This window comes from Nuphar pumila, chromosome 17 (genome assembly GCF_984573655.1).
Source record: "Nuphar pumila chromosome 17, dmNupPumi1.hap1.1, whole genome shotgun sequence".
In the NCBI taxonomy this organism is placed as follows: domain Eukaryota; kingdom Viridiplantae; phylum Streptophyta; class Magnoliopsida; order Nymphaeales; family Nymphaeaceae; genus Nuphar; species Nuphar pumila.
This window is the reverse complement of record NC_143265.1, coordinates 15095472-15116073: the sequence shown is the minus strand read 5'-3', so window position 1 is coordinate 15116073 and position 20602 is coordinate 15095472. Positions and strand designations below refer to the sequence as shown.

At 37.9% G+C, this 20602-nt stretch overlaps 1 protein-coding gene across 3 annotated transcripts in view; it reads right to left on the bottom strand.

The window, feature by feature from the left end:
- Positions 1–1531: 1531 nt before the first annotated feature.
- Positions 1532–20602, bottom strand: part of LOC149811700 (spermidine copper dependent amine oxidase 1-like) — a 44448-nt gene continuing 25377 nt past the window's right edge. For 2 of the 3 annotated variants that reach the window (XM_089992764.1, XM_089992765.1), the window contains exons 10-12: positions 5915–6183; positions 4212–4293; positions 3725–4056 (exon numbers count right to left, since the gene is read on the bottom strand). In XM_089992764.1, the coding sequence (XP_089848890.1) occupies positions 3934–4056; positions 4212–4293; positions 5915–6183 (474 nt within the window). In that variant the 3' untranslated portion in view covers positions 3725–3933. Of the gene's footprint in view, positions 2312–3724; positions 4057–4211; positions 4294–5914; positions 6184–20602 lie in introns of those variants that run through there. The other variant, XR_016428478.1, reaches the window with a different exon arrangement.

Sequence of the window (20602 nt, the reverse complement as noted above, 5' to 3'; positions counted from 1 at the left end):
AAATTTGATGCACGGTTTACACAAACGATTTTTACTAAATTTTTTTTTTTTAAAATACTTTCAAGAAAAGTTGCATCAATGAGTAACACTAACTCACATTCATTCATTCATCGATATACCTATAGCTAATGCATTGTTTTGATATTAATTGTTCACTCCTTAGTATGCGAAAGAAGCTTGACTTTGGCATCATCGAAGTCATCTGGGTGTTTATTATGTTATGTATTTTTGTATGACCAGAGGTCTGAATGACCTTTTCCATAGTGGGGTGACAGTTTTCATGCTAGGATAAACTCCACTATGTCATTTCATATACATCATACTATTGCAGTAACAGGGTTCAATCCTTAGATCTTAAGGATAACCTAACCTTTGAGTGACAGAAGACCGCCTGAACTCATTGATTTATAATATCATGTATGTTACTTGAGGTGGTACCATCATCATCTGCCTCGATGAGCGTAAAGTCCTGAAGGGGTTTGACGACAAAATTTTTCTTATTAGGATGTCGAGTGTTACATTAGCAATTCAGTGCATTCTACACGAAGGGAATATGAACTCAACCCCAATAAATTTTTTGAAGCACAGGTCGGTTCGTGTGGTCAGAGACTACCTTTATGTTTTGTTCATATGGATGCAAATATTGCTCTTGGTGTCTACGACCTTTACGAGCGCTTCACCCCTTGCGGATGAACAACCAACTCTGGTATAATGACGCTTATGAGTGTTATTGTTGTATAATATTTCACAGAGGCATGCATAGACAATGATCACTTTCGATCGATTGCTCGGGCCATTTAGCCACATCGAGCAGTAGCCTAATAAGGCGCAATGACTACTCTAGCGCATCGACCCTTACGAGTACAATGTCCTTAAAGGTATAAATAAAATGAGCCTTCTAGACAGGGTTCCAACAATGAGGGCATCATTGTGTCATTCATACCCGCTTAGGTGGGTATTTTGTCAAAAATTTCGGCAGCATCTTCCTTGTTTAACCTGAAAACCCAAACATTCTTTTTTTGCTCGAAGAGCATCTTGTCAGAAATGTTGGCAGCATCTCTCCTGTTTAACAGGGAAAACATGATTTTTCTTTTTGCTCAAAAGTATCTTGTTAGAAATTTTAGCAGTATCTCTTATGTTTAATGTGAAAATCGCTATGTTTGTGTTTTGGATAGTCTGCACACCATTGTATATACTTTGCATCTTCTTTGGTTTATTAGAAACCTATGCTTTAGTTAGGCCATACATTAGTAACTTAGATGTTTACGTAAATACAATTTTGTGTAAATTTGAAACCTTTTCAATAGGAGTTTCTTCACCAAACAATATTTTGAATGAGGCAAGGCATTTGAAATCGCTTTGGCAATAGGGATCAATCACCATTTGTGCGCTTATTATAATGAAGCTATATTTAGTAAAAGCAAGCGCTTGTGCACATAACAGTGCGACGGTAAAGTAAAGTGCGTAAAGCAAAGCCTGATGAATGAAACTATGCATCAGGCTAAGTAAAATGCGTAAGAAAGGTCTGGTAAATGAAACCACACATCAGACTAAGTAAATTGCCTAAAGCAGGAGCATGTGCATATAACAACACGATGACAAAGTAAAATGCAATAATTACTTGTGTCTTGGCAATGTGCCTTAAGCAAGAGGTTCACAAAGTAGTGGGAGCTTCACACTATGCATTTGTCCCCAAGAGAGGATTCACGAAGGGCATCTTTTGGCATATAAAGCAGTCCATATAATGCACAATTCAGGGAAGAAGCATTCTTTGCTTAAGTTAGACATTCGCAAGGCTTTCAACTCTTTGAGTTAGGATTTTCTATTAAAAGTCTTGCTAAGGGTCGGTATGAGAGAGAAGTTGGTGAGATGGATTAGAGGGATATTGGACTCCTCGGTCTCGGTTTGTATTAATGACCAATAAGGGTCCTTCTTCAAAGCAAGGAAGGGGCTTAGGCAGAGGGATCCAATCTCTCCCCTTCTTTTTATATTAGCAATGAAAGTTCTTAGTTATCTTTTCTAGCATGCCAGTATGAGTAAAATGTACAAGGGGATGAACCTTCCAGGTAGGGCACAATTTTTGCATATTTTCTTTGCTAATGATGTCATAGTTTTTGGTGAAGCGATTGAATATAATATGAAATGTTTAGGGCTCATCCTCAAGATCTTTTCTGAAATCTCTAGATTATGAGTGGATCATGCCAAAAATAGCTTTGTATTGTTCAATGATGATAGTGAGAGCTTAGAACCTACAACTTGAAGCTTCTTTCAATGTGCGAAGCAGGACTTGCCCATGATCTACTTGAGGATCCTGTTGCACAAGGGGTCACCAGGAGATAAGAAGCAAGGCTGATGCATGAAAGGCCAATTTTTTATTAAAATCATAAAGGTACCATTGCACAACATTTTATGGGGATCTTTTTTATCCTGAAGTCAGATTTAAAGAAGTTAAAAAAAAAAATCTAAGCAACTTCCTATAGGGAAAAGAAGGTTGTTGCTCCCATTAGTTGGAAGGTTATTACTCAGCTAAGGATCTAAGGCATTTTAATAATGCACTACTGGTCAAGTGGTGGTGGTTGATTATTAACGAGAATGATGGGGTAGAGGGTACTCACGAAAAAATATGGCCGTGATGGATGGCCATGGAATTGGGTTTAGAACACGAAGTGGAAGAATGGGTCCAACTTTTGGAAGGGGATCTTGAAGGCATGACATATTTATATAAAGTGTTAAGGTGGTGATATGTGACAAGAAAAAAACATCTTTTTGGAGAGATGTTTGAGCGGTAGAAGAACCACTATGCCTAAGATATCTAGACCTTTTTCGTATTAGCAGAGGCATAGGATGGAGGGTCAAAGACAGTTGGTCGGTTGAGGGCTAATGGCAGATAAATGTACCTCGACAACATAGTTTAGTCATCAAACAAGGGATCATTGGCAGGGATGAAGATTACAAACAATAAGGATAATATAAGGTGGGAGCAAGAGAAAATTGAAAAGTTCTGTGTGGCCTCATGTTACAAGGTGCAGGGCGCTCTTTCCGCAACGTGGCTGTCAGATCAATGCCTTTGGGGGGCTGACCTACCTCTAAGGGCAATTTTGTTTGGCTGGCTCGTATTCCAGGGCAGGGCAAGAACCGATGATGACAACCTTCAGAGGATGGGGTTTCGACTGACTAGTCGGTGTTTGTAAGTGTTGCAGAATCCAATGAGCATATCTTTGTTGGGTGCATATGGTTTATGAAGCTACATAAATTTTCTGGCTAGACGTCTGATAGCTTATGCAGTTCGTTCTCTTCCATCATCAACAAAGAGGGCCGTGTAAAGGAGACTAGGAGACTACGAGTAGAGAAGTTGGGTTTTGATCTCATGGAGGCTGATATGGTTACACAAGCTATTACAAGTCAGAATCACCTGAAAGTGGAGAGAATGAAAGATGCTGAAGCAAGCAAATAACGGGGGCAGCGTCATGCTTTAGAATGTGTTGGTTTAACATACCCATGTTTAACGGTTATAAGAGGGACTTCGAATGACAGCCCATCATTCGAATTTGAATTCAGCTGTCCCAAACACCGGTTTGTAAACAATGTATGTATATGTTCTAAAAAACAATTATAAAATGAGAACGGTTTGCCTTCTCAAAAAAAAAAAAGACCATGGGCTTATGGGAATCTCTCTCTCTCTCTCTCTCTCAAAGAATGGCTTTACCGGAAAGGTATAAAACTATTGAACATAACACATGGCCCGATTTATTTACTTTCAATCATCAGTGTCATAATATGTTTGCATTGAATCAGAACTCCTCGAGAGTAGCACTCGGGAGGAAGAGTGAAAAAGAAGGAAAACACACCTGAACAAATCCTTTCATAACAATCAAAGCACAAAACCAACTCCACGATAAGCCAAGCCAAGTCACAAAGCATGTACATCCAAAGTCAAAGTTTAGCAACCAATCCATTCTGAACAGGTTTTGCAACTCCATTCTCCTTAAGATCAGCAGCATCAACAGAACTTGGGGGTACGTCAATCGCAGGCGAGCAATTGAAAAAACCATGAGGCTGCACACAGCCAACCATTTGCATGTTGTTGGAAATGGCTAAATCATTGGAAATAAAAAAACCATTGGAAGTGCATGAATTTATTGGTATGAAGAATAACAAGACATAATCCAAAATAACTGAAATATCATCTTATATAGGAAAGCCAACATTACCATTAGCATAAAACCAATCCTGTCCACAGGCATGATCGGCCAGTCTTCTAAACGAGGAACATGTGTGATTCCAAAGACATACCTGCAGTGGAAATAAATGTGTTCTGAGAGTGCATAGGGTCAACTAGCAACATATTTGTGGATCATTACTCAAATTGAAACGCCGGATACTCTGGGCCTTGACCAATCCATACCATGTATAATATGCAACTTAATGTGAATAATTCATAAAAAATACTAAAATTTAGTTGTACATTTTATTTTTACAGTAATTCATAAAAAACATTAAAGTCTAGTTGGACAGATTCTTTTTTTACTGTAATACATGCAGAAACAAACTCGCACATGCCACAGGCCCACATGCATAGCTCAAGGATCTAATTCGGTTCAGTCTACCATAATGCAAGTCTAATCTGCTATCTGTTCAAATCAAACCTTACTTGATCAGGTCTGAACCTTAGAACAGCTGGAAATTCTTGAAACACAATAAACATGAGAGCTGGAAAAAATTCATCATTACTGTTACTACTGTTTTTCAACTTCGATAAAGAAAGTTTAGCCGTTGCATGAAATTGCCTTTCCTGGTGCACTTTTCCTTTACATAACAAAGTTCCAGGTGGAATTCGAACCCAATAATCTCAACTGTGAGTTTACTGGTCAACTATCACAGACAATCGTTAAACTACAAACTTTCTCAATTGAATATGAAACACTCAGCTAGAAAACTTTATTCATAAAATTGGAGCATAAAGTAAATAATCGAGAGGATAGAGAACTGGTGAAAAATAAAATGATAGTACGGTACCTTGGGATAAAAGAGGAGATAATAGGGTAGAATGATCAACCCTATTTTTATATCATGCGATGATATTTGCCAACAACTCAGACCGTTGGTATGATCACAAAAAAGTACACCATTAGGAACATGCATATTGTGAATTAGCACAACAATATGGAAACTGTACTTACTTTAAAGTGTGCAAGCCTTTTGTGGATCAGATGAAGACATCTATAACATATCCTTTGTAGATATAATTTATTAAACAAGTCCAAAGGAGCTTGGATGGACAAGTTGAGCAATTTTCATCTGGAAATCTGACAAACTGCTATGTAAGTCTGTACACTAACACTTGCAACTCTGGAACTTATTTAGCAACAATAGATGGCCAAGGACTTTGGATTTTGGAAGAAAAATCCATGTGACTATCTGAAGGTTCTTAAACCAGATCACATAAATAGAATAATGGTACAATACCTGTCACCACCAGAGATAGGACATTTTTCGGTGTAGCAAATGCTTATTTACATGAGTGCCCTTTTATTTTGTTCAAGGGCACAATTAATGCAAAAGAGGCATAGATCCACTTGGCAAGTTTCTGTGAATAGATAAAATGACCAGTCCAATTAAGCACTAATGTATAAGATTTTTATTTCCTTTAAAAGCATACTTATCATCCAAACCGATTGTGGTATGTGAAAAACTAATCATCTAGCAACTTCTCTTGAACAAATGAAAAAAAAATCCAAATTAAATACAAACCAAGTTGAAAGCATTTTCCTAACTTTGGTACACGTGGAAGAGAATAAGAGCTCATTTTTCAGTAATGGAAATCTCTCCATGGGAAAACGAAAGATTTAAAAAAAAAGGTTTAGGCTTGATTAAGGACAATGACAGAAAGTACAAAGGTAGAAGTAGAACTAACCAAAGAACAATATCAGCTTCCTCAAGAGGTCGGTTCTGTTTAACCCATGTGGCCAGTCCCTCACCAATTCGCGGATTTTGATTAGGAAACTCTCCTCCAGGATACATTTCATCTCGATTATAGGCTGTAACCCAGAGATTGTGCTTCAAGAATGCAGCTCTTCGCAAAAACTTTGCCTCAGAACCAGCCAAGGGTAAGCAATTTGAACCAGGCATTAGTTTGTATCCAGTTAGTTGTCCTGTTCGATTGACTGCTCTTGTATTTCGAATCTATGCAAAAAGAACAATTTTTTGTTATAGTTCCCCCATGCTCAATTGGTGCGGACACAGTAGACAATGCAACTCCAACAACCAACTGACTCCAAACAACCCAAGATGAAAAATAAGGTAGGCTTGAGCTTACGCAACACCAATAAAAAGACTCATAATGTCTAAAATTCAAAATTAGAATGCTGTTGCATGAACTCCAGAAAATTTTTAGCGAATTACTAATGTTTCTGTACCAACTAAAGTTTTTCTTTAATATTTATAAAGCAGTTAAAAATTAGAGGATTGCATAAACAGAGCACTGCTGTTAGATAGTTTAGGAAGTCATAAGCTAGAAAAACTCGAACAAAAAATTTCATTGCACGTCTCTTAACTTTAGTCTTATGTTTCTCCAAGAATGGATCAGCATCCACTCTTTTAGACTGCATATAATTCTCTAGCTTTTCATTAACGAGGAATTTGTTTATTTTATTCTGATGACACCTGGATACTCATTCTTTTTCTCTCAATTCTCAAAGTCTGAAATAGAATTTCCCGATTGCTTCCGTAGGAGGGAAAAATGAAAAAGAATGTCGATTAAAAAGCTGTCCAAGGTTCATTTAGTATAAGTTAGTTAATCATGCCATAACAAAGAGTATCATCATATGGTCTACCTTTCAACTTTCAAGTAGTGCTTATGAATGTCTTTCAATTGGAAACTACCATCCTGACAATCATGTATGGGGGAAATCTGCCCCTGTAACATGAGTGTTTTCTATATGTAGGCTGTATAGTAGAAGAGAAAAGATGAAGCGTTGGAATCATTTTCACATGGCTTTTGTCTTCAGAAACAAACTTGTCTGCAAATCCTATTTGCATTTGCATAAACAACCATTATCAAACAGCAGCATGGACATTAAAGGACAGGAGAAGAATTTTAGCTAAACTTAAATGATCACAAAGTTCATTAAAACAAAGGTAAAAAATGTCACAAGGCTCCTGACAAATGAAATGCCATGATCCAAACAGGGACAGAATACATACATATAAACGTACATATAAATAGTAATACTAGGGCGCACCTACACCCCTCTAGCAGAGGACATAATTTTTAATAAATTTTAAGTTATTTTTTCAATCAAACCTTGAAGATATGGCCATCAGACATTGTTAGTAGAAATTGAATTTTGGGTCATGTGACCATAACATGTAGGCAGGTTTTTTAAGAGCTTCAACAATAGAGGACAATGTACCAAAATTTCATTTTATATATATCATAGTCACCACCTGTATCGTTAAAGGTAATTTATCGGAGAGAGTTTCAAAAGTTGATAAATCTCAGGAATATCTTGGCAATATATAAAAAATTAAAGAAAAATTATAAAAAATAAGTAAAAGTACAGAAGATAGAAAAATGAAAGAAAACTAAGATAAAGACCAAATTTTTGAAAACAAGATCTTTTGAGAAAAAATCACAAAATGTGAAAAGCTCATCGATTTGATTTGGTTTTTTAACCAAATCAAACCAAATTTTGAGGGCAAGGTCGCTTTTTTTTTCAATATAGTGATTTTTCCAAATTTTTATTTGTAATAAATTTAGGGCTCTTTTTAAAAACAAAATCTGAAAACAGACAGTTTTCTGTAGCGATAATATCACGATATTATAGCGAGATAATTTGCTGATATATTGAAAATATTAAGATATTATCAGCTACCTTGAAATAGCTGATAATATATATATATATATATATATATATATATATATATATATATATATATATATATATATATATATATATATATATATATATATATATGAGTGGAGAGTAGGTGCCTATTATTAGCATCAAAGAAGTAATGGTAGAAAAAATGCAGTACCAGAGGACGAAGCAGGAGTAGCAAAATGAGAAACTACATCTAATTGAGCAAAGAGTTGCAACTGTTGGATTTGTTGTTGTATCTGTTGTTGCATCTTCTCCAACAACTGAAGCTGACCACTACCTGAGGGTTCTGAGGCTCTTTCAACTGGCAAACTAAAAGACCGAGCACCAATACCAGTGTGATCATCCGTGAGCTTAGTGCCCTCACCATCAAAAGACGCTAAATAAATGTCACTCTTCTATTTTCTGAGAGTCAGGCAAGAGTTTTTCATGTGCCCAAAGTTCTTACAGCAGTGACATTGAACAGAGCTAAAGTCACCTCTTCCTCCAACTCGTCCACCATTTCTACCATCAAATTTGCTATCCAACTATCGAGGGACTGCCATAACACTGTCACTGGATGAACAAGTTCCAAGAGACCTTATCTTGGTCTCTTCTACAATTAACTCTGCTACAACATTAGTGACAGAGGGTAAGAGTGAACGATGCAGTACGACACTCTTACTCCATCAAACTCTGGTCTAAGTATCATAAAAAACTCAATAACCCTATCTGTTTTCTTGTGCTGATCAAGAATCCCCAGACAAGTTTGACATCCAATGCACTTCTCACACTTTGCACATTTCTCACAATTTGTTTTCCATGAGTGCAAGTGCATCCCAAATTCTTTACATATCTGAATAAAATTCTTCAATCGACTTGTTTCCTTGACGCATACCGCTTAATTCTTGAGTGAAATGATATTGTCTAGTCCAATTCTCTTGCTTTTAAACTTGTTTGAGATATGCCCAAGCTTTTTTAGCCTCCTGAAATTTAGAAACGTTCATATCTATCATCTTTTCTACTGAACCTAGTATCCAAGCCTTGATTCTTGCATTATCACAATCCATTCCTCCATGGCTCGGTAAAAATCATCAATGGTTTCCTACTATTATTGCAATCATAAAGTCTACCCAATAAACATAGTTTGTCCCATCAAGTTTTACGAAAACAGTTTGTATTCCTTCTTTCCCCATACTTCACCAATCCACCTATGTAACACGGTGCAGGTGTGACACTTGGACACGACTTCCTTTGTTTCAGGTGAAGTCAACCACACTGAGGTTCATTTCTATCCAAAAGTAGATTCAGTTAACCCTAACCAAGTCTGATTTAATCTATATTATATATAAATACATAAATGCACACACATACACAGTGCTATGTCACAGGGATTTGGCCAACCAGGTGCCGCACCCGCATCGATACGACCCGACACGACTAGGTGCACGTGCGGGTGCAGCACCCAGTGCAGTCAACTCGACCCTGGGTGCGGTCAACGCACCCGGGGTCATATGTCCAACTTTTGGACTTAAAAAAAAATCACCCAATGAAATGGGCATGAGGATTATGGCAAAATAGTTTTGCCCTCTCCTCTGTTGAGCTGCGAGACACCGACGTCGCTGAGCTGCGACACCCTGATGCTGGCGACGCCTACCAGCTACTACCGTCCGGCGAGCGCGACGTCTCCATCTCCAAGGTACGTACTCTCTCTCTCTCTCTCTCTCTCTCTCTCTCTCTTTCCCTCTATTTTTTTTCCTCATTTTCATACTGTGTGCCTCTCTCTCTCAACTCAATCTGTTAAAAAATGTCGGTAGTTGGCCGTATGACCCTTATGGGGCCTGTTAAAAAAAATTTGTTGCTTAAGCAGCCATTTTGCAAAACATATTAAAAAGGACTTTATCTTTATAGTAGAGGTAGAGAAAATATGCAATCTTCTCTTCCTTTAAACATCTCCCATCCCTTCCTCTATACGCCCACCCTTGCATCAGTCTGAAAAGCTCAGTAGTCGATCGCTCTGCCCCTTAACCTTCCGTCGTGCTGGCCGAATTGAGTTTTCACAAGCCCAGCCAAGTCGGACCGAGTTTTTCCTGTGACATATGGTTGCTTGTAATGTGTATTAATTGTTGATGACTTGATGTTCAGGTAATTTGATTGTTATTACTGATTTTGTTACTTAAAATTTGGTTGAATGCTCATATTTTTATTATTAACTTACTACTAGATGAAACACAAAGGGTTTTAGTCAAAGATGAGGAGATTAAGGAGAGATGGAAAGATTATTTTGATAAGCTATTTAATGATAGTCATGCTCAAGATCTTGGAGACTTCTCCATTCCTTTTCATGAGATAAATCGTGACTTCATGCGCAAGATTCAAAAGAAAGAAATTGCAGAGGCTTTGAAGAAAATGAAATCAAGAAGGGCAGTTGGCCCAGATGGTATACCTATCGAGGCTTGGAAATGCTTGGGAGAGAAAGGTTTAGAATGGTTGACAAATCTTTTTAACTTGATTTGGCGAACAAATAAGATGCCTAATGAGTGGAGGAAGAGTACTTTGGTGCCTTTATATAAGAATAAGGGTGATATACAAGATTGCACAAACTATCGTGGTATAAAACTCATGAGTCATACTATGAAACTTTGGGAGAGGGTGATTGAGTCTAGGTTGAGGAAGGTTGTCATGATATCGGAGAATCAATTTGGTTTTATGCCTGGTAGATCAACTATGGAAGCTATACATCTTCTTAGACAACTTATTGAAAGATATAGAGAGAGGAACAAAGATTTGCATATGGTTTTTATTGATTTAGAGAAGGCATACGATAGAGTACCTAGGGACGTTCTCTGGTGGACAATGATGAAGAAAGGTGTTTCTCTCAAGTACATTAGTATAATTAAAGATATGTATGAAGGAGTAGTAACCAATGTCCGCACTTGTGGAGGGGTGACAACCAATTTTCCGATAACGGTTGGGTTACATCAAGGATCTGCTTTAAGCCCTTTCCTATTTGCGATAGTGATGGATGAGCTTACGAGATCAATTCAAGAAAATGTACCGTGGTGTATGTTGTTTGCTGATGATATTGTTTTGATTGATGAGTCTAGAGCTGGGGTTAATGCTAAGTTAGAATTATGGAGACAGACATTGGAAGCTAGAGGTTTTAAGTTGAGTAAGAGTAAGACTGAATATATGGAATGTCGGTTTAGTAAGCAACGAAGTAGTGATGGGAGTGTAGTGAAACTTGGTGAGCAAGATATACCGGTGAATGATTATTTCAAATATTTGGGATCCATCATTCAAAAGTATGGAGAAATTGATGGAGATGTAAATCATAGGATAAAGGTTGGGTGGATGAAATGGAAAAGTGCTACTGGAGTGCTGTGCGATCGTAGAATGCCATTGCGGTTGAAGGGAAAGTTTTATAGGACGACTATTAGACCCGCTTTACTATATGGTACGGAATGTTGGGCTGCCAAGAGACATCATATTCAAAAAATGAGTGTAGCTGAGATGCGGATGCTTAGATGGATGTGTGGAAATACAATAAAAGATAAGATTCGGAACGAAGAGATACGTAAGAAAGTAGGTGTTGCACCCATTGAAAATAAGATGCGAGAGAATCGTTTACGGTGGTTTGGACATATTCGGCGAAGGCCTAATGATGCTCCAGTTAGAAGGTTGGAGAAATGGGAAAATATATTAGTTAAAAGAGGTCGGGGTAGGCCTAGGAAGACTTGGATGGAGATGATAGGAAAGGATATGAATGCTTTGAACCTCACCGAGGACATGGCGTTGGATAGAAATGATTGGAGGAAAAGGATTCATGTGGAAGACCCAAAATGAATTTCTTTTTTGGTTCATATCGCTGACCCCAATTGTTTTGGGATGAAGGCGTAGTTGTTGTTGTTGTTGTTGTTTGTTGTACTAGTCCGCTATTCTATTGTTATTGTTAAATACTTAGATATTTTTAACATTTGTTATTGTTACTAGTTAAAATTTTAGTAACATATTAGCCTACTGCCTAAAATTTGTTAAAATTTTGTTACTAACTTACTAGTTAAATACTTAGATAAATCAAGTTGCATTAATGTTATTGTTATATGTTTTTCTCATACCTTTCAGTATTCATTTATACACATGGTACTACTACGAGTCTACTATTGTATATGTTATTGACCTTGCACTCAATATTTTCAATCTTAATTGTGTTCTGTACATAATTGATTTTAATATAATATTTTTTTTATTTTCAGGACAAAATTGACGGATAAAGGAAAAGGACTTGTTTCATCTTCGTCCCCATACGTGAGTTCTGCTGCTTTTGTAGTGGGAGTGTTGGTTCAAGTTCTTTAGCTACAACATGTGATGATGGGGGCCACTATGAGTACATGTAGATAAGCTTGCAAAAACTGGAAGAGGTGGAGGTAACAAGAGATTTTGATGCAAGCTCTGTGAAAGAGATTTTACTGAGTCTTATACAAGAGTTAAGGCTCATTTGTTGAAGATACCAAGACATAGCATTTCAGGATGCAAAAGAATTGATGAGGCAATGCAAAGACAATACAAAAAAAATACAAGATGAATATGAGAAGAGGAAGACAATGAGTGATTCTTGTGCAATTAGTGTACTATTTTTAAGCCACCAAGAAGATGCTAAAAAGAAAAGAAAAGTGGATGTAAGAGAAAGATGAACAATACAAGCATCATTCAATACATATGAAAGGGAAAAGATTAATAGAAAAATAGGTAGGTATTTTTATTCAATCTTACTCTCATTTAATGCAGCTAGAAATCTTTATTGGAAGGATTTAGTTACTTCTTTGGCAAATTGTAATTTGAGTGGCTATATACCTCCAAGCTAAAAAAAACTATGAACCACACTTCTTGCAGAAGAGAGAGTAAATGTTGAGAGATTGCTAGAGATTAAAAAATATTCACGGGAACAAAATGGAGTTTCCATTGTTTTTTATGGGTAGACAGATATTCAAAGGCATCCACTAATTAATTTCATTGTTTCTTCGCTTAGTGGCTCAGTATTCTTAAAAGCAGTTGATGCATATGGGGAATATAAAAATATTGAGTATTTGAAAGGGTTGTTCATAAAAGTAATAAAAGAAGTGGGTGATCAGAAAGTAGTACAAATCATCACAGACAATGCTCCAGTTTGTAAAAGTACAACACTGAGTTTGAAGAGTGAGTATCCTCATATCTTTTGGACTCCCTGTGTAGCACACAGCTTGAATCTAGCCCTCAAGAGCATTTGTAACCCCAAAGAAGAAGAAAATTCACCAGCATATGCTTTATGTTCATGGATTGAGAAATTAGAAAAAAAATGTCAAAAGCATTAAAAATTTTGTTGTCAACCACCATTATATTTAATAGGCATTCTGACCTAAAATTGTTGAAGGTTACTGAAACACGTTTTGCGTCGATCATTGTGATGGTAAAGAGGATTAAAGAAGTGAAGAATGCTTTGGTTAGCATGGTGACTCATGAGAATTGGACATTCTATCATGCTGTTGATGATGATGTCAAGGCTCAAGAAATTAAGAAATTCATTTCGATGAGTTTTGGGACATAGTTATATACTTCTTTCAATTTACGTAACCTATTTAGAAAATATTGAGAGAAGTTTATAAGGATGAGCCCATGCTTCACAAAGTTTATGAAATACAAGTTGTAGTTTTCAAGCATGAAGAAAAAAAATCCTGCATTGGATGATTCAGACATTTTTAACCATATTCATTCAATTTTAGTCAGAAGATGGGATAAGAGTAACACTCATTTGCATTGCATGACACATTCTCTTAATCCAAAATATTAAGAAAAAAAGTATCAAAAAGGTGGTATTGGTTGTGTCCCTCCAAATTTAGGCCCAGAGCTATCAAGGTATAGAAATATGTGTATGACAAGACTTTATCCAAAACCATATATTCTAAATCAAGTCACACAAGAGTTTGAAATTTTTGCATCTTCGATATTATATGGATAAACATTACTAGTGAGAGAGAAGAAGAATATAAATCCTATCACATGGTGGTCAACATTTGGATCAGAAATGCCTATTTTCCAACGTTTTGCATAGAGATTGTTATCTCAACCTGCTAGTTCATTCTGTTGTGAAAGAAATTAGAGCACATATTCTCAAATCCACAACATGAAGAGAAACAAATTCATCAGCAAGCATGCAGAAGATTTAGTATATATTCATTCTAATCTTCGACTACTTTCGTGAACCAGTGATGAATACAGGTACTATTTGCTCTCTTAGTTATTTGACTATTTCTTAGTTTTTTTATTTAAATATACTTGTATTTAACATTTTCAAATTAGGTTTGTAATGTAGACAAGGATCATCCAAATTTTGAGAAGTAAACCCAAAAGAGTGTTGTAAACCCCATGTTTTTGCAAAAAAAAATAGACCCGGGTCGGATCCGGATCCGACACTGATCCAAACCCTATTAAAACACCCCCTGTACCTTTAAAAAGGCACAGAGGGCCAAGGGTTTCTCACTCGAGAAACCCTCTCTGCCTCCCTCTTTTCTCTCGAGCCCTCGTCGGAACCCCATCTCGCTGGCAAGCTCAGTCTGGCGAGCACCTCTCACCTCCCGTCTCTCTCATTCTCTCCCCGAGCAACCCCGACTGCCACTCTCTGTCCTCCCGCTCGTTTCCCCCCTCTGCGCACCTCGTCGGCCGGACACCCACCTTCCCCGGCAACCCCACACCGGTGACCGCCCTTCTCCATGGCGACACCCCCCCCCCTTCTGACCTCCTCTCAGGTGAACCCCTCACACCTCTCTCTCAGTCTCTCCTTCTCTTTCAGCCCCTCGCTTTCTCTCTATCTATTGTTGGGTTGGCAGGCTCAGACCGACGAGCACCTCTCACCTCATGTCTCTCTCATTCTCTCCCCAAGCGATCCTGACTGCCTCTCTCTGTCCTCTTGCTCGTTTTCCCCCTCTATGCACCTCGCTTGCCGGACACCCACCTTCCCCGACAGCCCCCCCTTCCGACCTCCTCTTAGGTGAACCCCTCACACCTCTCTCTTAGTCTCTCCTTCTCTTTCAGCCCCTCGCTTTCTCTCTCTCTCTTGTTAGGTTAGCAAGGGAGGGGCTGAGCCCCCTCCCTGCTCCCTCTGATTTCAGGGGAGGGCCAAGCCCCTCCCTGCTTCCCTGTTTTCGCAGGGGAGGAATTGATCCCCTCCTTGCTCCCTTTGCCCTCAGTTATCGAGGAAGGGGTTGTGACCCTTCCCTCTGTGCGTTTGTGATAGGAAGGGGCTGCGCCCCTTCCTTGTTGACCATCAGGGTGCAGGAAGGGGCATAATCCCCTTCCCTTCTCTTTCTCTTTTTCCAGCTAGCCGACAAGTAGGGGTGTGTAATGAAATGGTGGTCTTCCACGAACGCCCTTGAAACACTCAAAAAAAGTGTCTAAAAGACACTTTAAGCAAAGCCCTTAAAAAGGGTAAAATAGGAACAACACACACATAAATAAATAATTTTTATGTATGTAAAAAAATGTTTGAAAAGCATTACAAGAAGTGAGTTTACAAGAGGGGTTGTACCCCTATTTATACAAGAGCTATTGGGAGAGCTCATAAGGAGCTCTCCCTTCTAGTCGTTGGACTAGTTCCAACGACTAGCTTTTTGGTTAAGTTCCAAGTGGAACTTAACCAAACTAGTTATTATCTAGTTCGATACGAACTAGATAATATTTATTGTACAAAAAAATTAAAAGAAAAAAATAAAATATAATATTACTATTATTATATATATATTACATTTTAACAAGGTGATGCCCCTGTCGTTGCCTTCCTTTCTGGTTAGTAGGCAGGGGCGCCGCCCCTGCCGCCCCCTCTTTGCTGACAAACGGGCAGAGGCTACGTCCCAGTAGTCTCCCTTCTGTCTGAGCGACGAGCAAGGGCTGCGCCCCCTGCCCCTTTTCTCTGTTGATCGGCAAGCAAGGGTTGTGCCCCTGTCCTTTCCTTTTTCATGACGGGCTGATAAGGGTTGTGCCCCCTGCCTCCCCTTCATTCTATTCTTTTGATTGACCCCTAATGCGGGTCGACGTGTCTTTCTATTTTAAAGTAATCACTTTTTGCCTTTTGCAGCTCACACGACGGATCCCACTCGCGCCCCGCGGCCCGAGTCCTTCGTTACTTACCCATGAATGCAAGCGCAACCCCGAAACCCCCTAGGGAAAAGTTGTGTAATGGATTTTGGACGAACTGAACTAAGTTAAATTATTTAAAAAGTGAATTAAAACATATATATATATATATATTTACGTTTTTTAACTCAAGGACGCAGTTTTGCACAAGGTTGTCAAACTAGGAAGCGGGAAACGATACGGGAAGCGAAAGCAAGGCATTTTAAAATTTATATGAAGCGGGAAGTGAAGTTTCAATTTAAAAGTGAAATGTAAATAAAAAATGAAGCAATATGGAATCAAACAAGAAACAAATAAAAAATAAAATAAAATTGATCATTCTTATATTTCATGATTTTTCTGTAAAAGAGTTAAATAGAAAATACATGAAAAAGATGAAAAGAAACGTAAGAAAAGTATATAGTATGCATAGACCATGTGTATGAGAAGCATAGAAGCGTGGGGGAATCGAGCTTCCCATGAAGTTTTGGAAGCGAGTATCGTGCTTCCGAAGCGAGTTTTCGGAAAGGGAGCTTCCCACCTACCTACCTAAGAAGCTTTCGGTAACTATGGTTTTGCAATCCTTGTTCTTTTTTTTTACTTTCTGTCATTTACTTTTGGCCGTTGTGCTACAGTGCACAGGCTATTTACTTTTTGTGTCTATTTTCTTAAGCAATTTATTTAGTTTGATACGCAGTTTCGCGTAGCAAATATTGTTTCCTGTTATTTACTTTCGCCGTTGCGCTTTAGTGCACAAGCTTATTTGCTTTACGCATCTATTTAGCTTGATACGCAGTTTCGTGGATCAAGCATCACTTACTGTCATTTGCTTTCGCTGCCACGCTTTAGTACATAGGCTTATTTGCTTTACACATCTATTTAGCTTGATACATGCTTTCGCAGATCAAGCATCACTTAAAGTCATTTGCTTTCGCCATTGTGCTTTAGTGCACAGGCAATTTGCTCTTCTGCATTTACCTGCTTACGCCTTTATTTAGCCGAGGTACAGTTTCGTACCTTGTGCATTGCTTTACGCATTTATTTAAGCTGAGGTACAGTTCTGTACCTCGAGCTTTGCTTACGCTTTTAATTCCTGTTATGTCTATTTGGCCAAGGTATGGTTTCGTACCTCATGCACTGCTTACGCACTCCTGTGCCCAATGCGCATTTTCACCCTTTGAGGATCTGCTTGCACCTTACCGTCGCACTGCTTTGTGCACGGGCTCGCATTTCCTTGTTGACTTACATTTGTGTAAGTATAGTCTGGAGTGTATCCTGTATCGCTTATTTGTTTTGAAATGACACAAGTCACACTCATGCATTTTTGTTTTCAAAAAGAAATTCCTAAATAGAATCTGTGTTTCCAAATGTGTGGTCTTGTTAAGCAGGTTTTGAAAGTCGTTATTGCACGATTGCATCCCAGTCTCCCGAATCGAAGTATTTGGGAGATATGCTTTACCACTTCTATTTGTGTGTTCGATACTACTCGGATGACCCTGATGAGGGGCACGAACTTGTGTTTTGGGGTGGTTCTTTTGGAAAACCCTTATCCCCGTTTATCGAGACCAGTATCGTGAGGTATGCGCAACATACGGATACTGTGATAAACGAATGAGAGATATGTGATGATCTCGCCTCGTTCGAGTTGCACAGTGTTGTACTCACGGTTTGAAAGATAAATCATGTTCAAAATAAGATGTGTGGTTCAACATATTCTAATTATGCTCTTTTTCAAAAGATGTGGGTTTGCGCGTGAGCGCTAAAATTCTTAATAAAAGGATTTTTATTTGTGAGTCCAGCTTACCAAATATACAGTTTTGCAAAGTAAAGTTTGAGAGCCCTTTTTGAGAAATAACATCCAAGTCTCCCAAATCGACGTATTTGGGAGTAGTGTTTTTGCTACTTCTGTTTGCGTTTTCGATACAGCTCGGATAACCCCGTTTAAGGGCACGAGCATGTGTATTGGCGGGGTTTCTGCTGAGAAACCTGTACCATTACTAGTATCACAAGATATGCACATCATGCTGATGCTGCGATATATTGGATGAAAGATCTGTGGCGATCATGTATGTTGCAATGTTATTTCAAATGATTAAAAGATAGGACCGTGTCAAGCTAGATACTTTTTGCACCATTTATTTTTTTTTGCAAAACTTTGTTGTTGGGTTTCTTTAGGAGAAACTCTTACCCCTCTCTTCATAGTCATACTTTTAGACATGTACGATATGTTTGGACTACAATAAGTAAGGTGAGAGGTCTGTGGTCACCTCGATACGTGCGTTGGCACATTATTGTAACCATGTAATGTTGATCGCCTATACAGGCAAGAGGCTCGTGTCAGTCTAAAGGACCAGAACATGTCAAGTTTAAGCTCTAATGATTACACCATGTACTGTGGGGATTTCTTTTGAGAAATCCATACTCCTCTTATCGTAGTTGTACTTTTGAACAGGTACGTTGCGAACTGCGATAAGTAGGATGAGAGGTCTATGTTTACCTTGAACATACAATGGCACATGTTTGAAATAACATAATGGTGATGTTTTCACCTTCACAATAAGTTGACCCCTCTCATCATGGTTGTACTTTTAAATAGGTACATTGCGTACTACGGTGAGTAAGATAAAAGATCTATATTTACCTCAAACGTGCAATGGCACATGTTTGAAATCACACAATGGTGATGTTTTCACCCTCACAATAAGTTGACCCTCTCATCGTGGTTGTACTTTTGAATAGGTACGCTGTGTACTGCGGTGAGTAGGATGAGAGGTGTGTGGTAAACTCGAACGTGAAATGACGCATTAAAGTCACCTAATGGTGATATTTTCACCTTCACAGGCAAGATGCTCGAGTGGGTCGAAAGACCAGAGCATATAGAATGGGTCTTCAGTTAAGTAACACCTGACGTACCCATTCGACCAGCTGTTTTCATCGAGGATGGATTTGTACAAAACTCCGATGGACAGGTTGTTAACAATCACCCCTCGGGCAAATGACTCGGCGTCCCCTGTCATCGGAGTTAGGGGACTGGACTACAAAAAATTATCCTAGGTGGTAGATCCCATAGACTTTTGCAGAAGTAGGATGCATTCGTTGTTTACGAATGCCTTCAAAGAATTCTCTCTCGGTCACCAGTCGTCCCCTTAAAAGCGGACTTAACTAACTATTCGGGGTAATGAAAATACATAGCATAATAGACCCCCGAATTTAGTCTCAGTTGTTTCTATGTGTCGTGCCTTGTGCGTACCCGCAAGGCCAGCTAATATCGAAACAATAAATATCTTGTTTGCAACACTTGTTGGTTCGAATCTCTTATGACTAATGTAATTGTTTGTTGTGTAATTGCTTACAACCCGTAATTTACAAACTGTTCACATCTTATGACTAATGTAACTGTTTGTCTTGTAAGTTGCTTACATCTTGTGATTAATATAACTGTTGTCGAGAAAATGTTTATATCTTATGATAGATGAACTACTTACCTTATGTTGGTTAATAGCTTATTTGCTCGCATAATCAATTATTCATGCTAGAGATAGCTTACTTTCTTGAAGTAAATTATCTAATCATGTTAGTTATAGTGTATTGCTTGTTAAGCTTGCTTATTTCAGTTCCATATTGTCTCACTTGTGCACCTACCAGTTTTTTGTAAAACTGACTCATTTTATGGGCACAGGTGATGATTGAATCTGTACGGACTGTGATGACACGATAGCGTGATGAAATCAAAATGAGACTCTTTCCCTAACATTTCACTCCTTAAGACGGTTCGGTAAATTTGCATAAAGGCTTTCTTGAAAACTCCTCATTTGTACAAGTCTTAAACTATTAAAAATTGCATTTCAAAATCTATTTGGTTTCTTAAATGTACGGAGTTCAAATATGTTTGCGAAAGAAAGTTTGCGTTGTAATGCACCCAAAGTCTATTGACTTGCTATTTCAAATACCATTTTTCGCAGAACTGTTTCTTTAAAGCTTTGAAAAATGATTGATTTTGAAGCTTTCGAATTTTTCGTAAAAAGTTATAAGTCCTAGATTTTTGGGGCGTTACAAGTGTGACTTAGAGGGAGAGCATGATTTCAACATTACAAACATGGATTTATCTAAGCCTAATATTCCTTCTTATGATGCATTTGACGATGAAACAAAAAATTATTAGGATCCATTACCTCATCGTCATATACATTATGTAGGATACACTTTTGGTATGTAATTATGCATTGTTTGCTTCTTTTGTTAGTATACTGCATAATTTACTTTTTTTGCTTTATTTGATTGTTTCTATAATATATTTAATATGATTTTATTCTGGTGTTAGTTTTTATTGTTAAAATGTATACTCAAAAACATTATTGTAAGTATAAATATATATACTTATATACCTAGAGATACGTATACATATGTTATATGTATACGTATCTCTATATATAAGTATATATATTTATACATTTTCCCCTTTTTTACCCGAAAAGGGTATTTTAGTCCTTTTACCTTTTGCGCATATTCCATTTGGAATATGTTGTAACTTTTTCTTTATTTTTTAATTTCTTTTATTTTTATTTTTCCTTTTTTGCTTTTTCAAAAAAGGTGCTTTG